The sequence below is a fragment of the Triticum aestivum genome, chromosome 5D (assembly GCF_018294505.1).
Source record: "Triticum aestivum cultivar Chinese Spring chromosome 5D, IWGSC CS RefSeq v2.1, whole genome shotgun sequence".
Lineage (NCBI taxonomy): Eukaryota > Viridiplantae > Streptophyta > Magnoliopsida > Poales > Poaceae > Triticum > Triticum aestivum.
Genome location: NC_057808.1, coordinates 305,673,173 through 305,677,412, shown reverse-complemented (window position 1 = coordinate 305,677,412; position 4,240 = coordinate 305,673,173). Strand labels below are relative to the sequence as shown.

The 4,240-nt window shown below is 48.9% G+C and overlaps 1 protein-coding gene across 2 annotated transcripts in view; it reads left to right on the top strand.

Moving 5' to 3' along the window:
- Positions 1-1,697: 1,697 nt before the first annotated feature.
- Positions 1,698-4,240, top strand: part of LOC123121374 (FAD synthetase, chloroplastic) — an 8,067-nt gene continuing 5,524 nt past the window's right edge. The window contains exons 1-2 of one of the 2 annotated variants that reach the window (XM_044541332.1): positions 1,698-1,988; positions 3,041-3,195. In XM_044541332.1, coding sequence (XP_044397267.1) covers positions 1,840-1,988; positions 3,041-3,195 — 304 coding nt within the window. In that variant the 5' untranslated portion in view covers positions 1,698-1,839. Of the gene's footprint in view, positions 1,989-3,031; positions 3,196-4,240 lie in introns of both variants that reach the window. The other variant, XM_044541331.1, reaches the window with a different exon arrangement.

The following is a 4,240-nucleotide window of genomic DNA, read 5'->3' as shown; positions in this document are numbered from 1 at the left end:
ATCACGATGCTTGATCAATGAAAGTTCATTTCCCGCAAAAATAAAATAAAATTGAAGAGCCTCATATCACGGATCCCCATACCACCCAGTGACTCGGGGGCTGAGAGCCAATCCCAAGATGTCCAATGAAGCTTCCTTTTGCCATCCTCTCTGCCTCACCACTCGTCGGCAATAATCTGCCTAAATTTCTCACAGATCCCCTTTGGAAGTTCAACGCAACTCATGATAATGGTTGGAATCACATGTATGATTGATTTCAACAAAGTTTCTTTTCCAGCACGAGGGACATGACGTTCAGACCATCCATAAATGCACCGCCAACCTTGATCAGGCAGGAATTTGAAGGTACTAGTAGGAGATTTGGCCACCTCCATAGGCATGCCCAAACAAGTGTGAGTTAAAGCTTCACAAGAAATTCCCAATCTAGACTTCAGTCTCTGTTAACATTTTCGGGGTAGTGACGACCAAAGAATAGTGATGATTTATCCTTGTCGATCAACTGGCCCGACCCTGGACAATAAAGATCCAGAGTAGACACAATATCATCCACACTACGCATGTCGCTTCTTGCAAAGAAGATGCTGTCGGTAAAAAGGAGATGTGAGATAAGTGGAACAGAGCGACCGTTCCTAATAGCATGTAGCTCACTACAATTTTTCTTGTAAAGTAACAGGCTTGACAATCCTTCAGTGCATAAAAGAAACGGGTAGGGACTGATGGGATCACCTTGACGGATTCCTCTCGAAGGCGCCACATGCTCAGGAAGCTCTCCGTTGACCTTTATAGCATAACCGATATTTGTTACACACCTCATCATTGAATTGATCCGTGTATGGGCAAAACCAAGCTTGAAGAGACAACCATGAAGATGACTCCACTCAACACGATCGTAAGCTTTTATCATGTCAATCTTCATGGCAAAGAAGGGCTGCTTAGCATGCTGTTTTCTAATTGCGTGCAAAGATTCATAAGCAATAAGAGTATTGTTAGTAATTAGTCTGCCAGGGACAAACACACTTTGAAACTCAGAAATGACAACCGATAAGAACACCTTCAAACGGCTAGCCAGATATTTGGAGGCAACTTCATACATCACATAGACTGATAGGGCGGAAGTTCTTGAGTTGCTTGGGTCTTGTGACTTTGGGAATCAGAACAATCACCAAGTCACAAAAACCATTCGGAAATAGGGTTCTCTTTCAAGAAACTCCTGACAGCCTGACAAATTACCTCACCCAAGAAGTCCCCGTGGGTCTGGTAAACGAGAGCCGAAAACCATTTGGACCGGGAGCTTTCGTAGGCCCCATCTGAAAAAGTGCACCCTTGATTTCCTCATTAGTGTATGGCTTACAAAGATCATCATTCATCTCTCGCGTTAAAAAAAAAATCATCATTCTCCCGTCAGAAAAAAAGAGATCATCATGAGGAATAGCATCAAGGTGAAGGTGAGAGAGCAAGAGATTGAGAATTTCGTGTGCTGCATTTTTTTTGCCTCACTTTTCTTTGGCAGCTATTTATTCTTTTTGAGAACTTTTGGCAGCTATAGTAGTCGTGACTCGTGACAGTGTAAAAAAAATCCGAGCAGACCGCCGGACACATACATTCGAGAAAAGAAAAAAACTACCGGACAAACACATGTCCGACCGTGGTCTGCCCGCGCCTCCACCTCCGTTCCGACCCGAACCTAGAGGAAGGTGCGAACCGGACCTCATCCGACGACGGGCAAAGGGCGGAGACGCAAAACAAGCGGCGAGCCAAGGAAGCAGCCTAAGCACAGCACAGGCGGCAACACAGGGCAGGAGTGGGCCGCATCGCATCGCATCGCACCCGCGTGGTGGGATGGAGCGGGGCGGCACCGCCGCGCTCGCCTGCACCTTCCGCTCCTCCTCTCCGGCTTCCCACTGTTCGCCTCTCCTCCGCCCCCGTAGACGCTCGCCCGCGGCCGCCGGGGCTCCTCGCTTCCTCTCGCCGACCGGCCGGCGCTTCAGGTAACGAATTGCCTTCTGTCTTCTCCGCGCTTGCTTGCCTTTTCCATCCTTTGCGTTGATGTGGGGGAGGTCTCGTTTCCCCTGCGGCTGCGCGCGCAAGCTGTTCGACAGAACGCTTGAACTGTCGGGCGTTGGTGACAGGTGGACCTGCACCGTTGGAGTAGAATTTAGAATTATAACTGTGTAGCATAGTTTTTGTATCTTTATTAGGTTATAGGATCGGCAGTTCGGGGTCTTTAAACGCTTTCCCAAACCGTGGACTCGTGAGATTTGGACTTTGTAGCCGGGTGCTGCTAGATTTTGCTGTGGTTATGTTGGTTTGGAGAATTTAACTCGCTGGACAGTTATTTATGTTGCTTACCCACGTTCATGGTGATCCATAACCAAGCCCTACAAAGGTGAAGAATCTCCATGCCTGGAATTCTAGTAGTTGATGGGCGAGAACAAGAATGTTGGGTAAGATTTAGCGAGTGTGAGTTGAAGTTAGCTAGCTTCTTTCATTTACAACTTCATATCGTGAACGCTTGTTTTCAAGTTTTTAATATAGCAAGCGACACGTTCAAGCTAGTTTTTCGCCACTGCAGCCAAGCTAGGCTGTTTGGCTGGTATGGTCAACCAACGGGGATGGATGTAAAGAGGATTGAAATTTTGAAACGTGCATATCTAGAATAGAACAAACAAGTATGACCTGCTCTCGACATAAATGCTTATGAATCCCTTAATTCCTGCTGATGCTGTTATGCAAATAAGCCATCATGACGGATAAGTGAGCGCTTAGTTTTTTTTCATGTCCTATAAGAATATGATGTATAACTGAAAATCAGATTATTAAAAGAGATAAGGAACCTATCGATTATTCAAATTGATTAATCCTAGGAAAGAGGTGCAAATATTGAGATTATCCTGCTAGAAGATCAGGATTTCTATCGCCCTATATTGGGTACCGGATGGGTCATTTTCCGTGCAAACATATAGCATAATTTCGGCCTGGCTGTTTAGCCTTTTTGTTTTGAATTTTTGTTAACTTGATTATGCACTGCCAGCTACTGCAGTCAAAATAGGTTTGTAGACACAAGCAAGGGGCTTAAGCGGTACTCATTGACGACATTCAGCCCATTTGGGCGCCTAGCGGTTAGTCTGAACGATGCAGATTTAGTAAAAGATAAGATGCTAATTGATTGTGGAGAAGAGCAAGACTGTGTGCTTGGTAAGTTCTTTATGCCCTTTCTTCCTCTTGTATTAACAAATTCCAAAATCATGCTGTTAATATGTGCGTAAAACCAGTACCTTAAACCATTGTGTGCTTGTAATTTCTGTTGCCTGCAATTTTTTTATTGTGGCAGCTCAGAAACTTCCTATTCCATAATTAATGGCATGTTCTAGTAATTTCCGAGAAACACTGTTGTTATGACCGGCATAGGGGCTTAGCCCAGTGGGTTATGGCCCAAGTATCTTAATTAGGGGCTTAGCCCAATTATCTTATCGTATTAGGATCGTTTGCTTAGGAGTCAAGTAAACCTCTCTATATAAGCAGAGGAGATGTATCAATCTAATCAAGCAAGAAGCAATCATAATTTGCTCGGCTTACCTTAGGGAGCCGGGAGACCTAAACCCTAGCCGCCTCCTGCCTTCGCCGCCGCTGCTTCCGTCGCAAGGACGGCGCCACGCCGCCGGCCGCCGCGCACCAGCCCTCGTCCTTCCCCCTCCTTCCCCTACAACCTACGCCCTAGATCCGGTAGGGCCCTAGCTCCTACCAATTTGGTATCCAGAGACTCGGGTTCGATCATGTCGTCATCAACACCCACGCCACCGCTGCCCATCATCACCACCGCCCGCCCCGATGACCACTGCCGGGTCCCCAACGCCATCGGCCCCGGTCACCTCCGCTGCGCCGACAACCGCCGTTTTCACGCCGGAAGAAGTCACCAGCATCTTGCGGGATCTCGTGACGGCCGTCCAGGGCATCCATCAGTACCTGGCTGGGCCGCCCGCACCTCCGCCGGCTGCGACTACCACCGCCTACGGCCACCCCGCGCTGCCATGGCTGTCCCAGGGCGCGCCTGCAATGGGCAGGCCACCGCTGCCGCCGTTCTAGGCGGGGCACCCCAGCGGGCTGCCTCCGCCGCTGCTGCACCTGCCCGGGTCCTCGGTACCAGCGGCGATCACCGGGGCCCATCCGTCGTTCCAGCCGCCGACCGCCCCAGTGCCGTCCTGGCCGCAGTGGCCTGTGCCGGTTCTCGCGGCGCCATCCG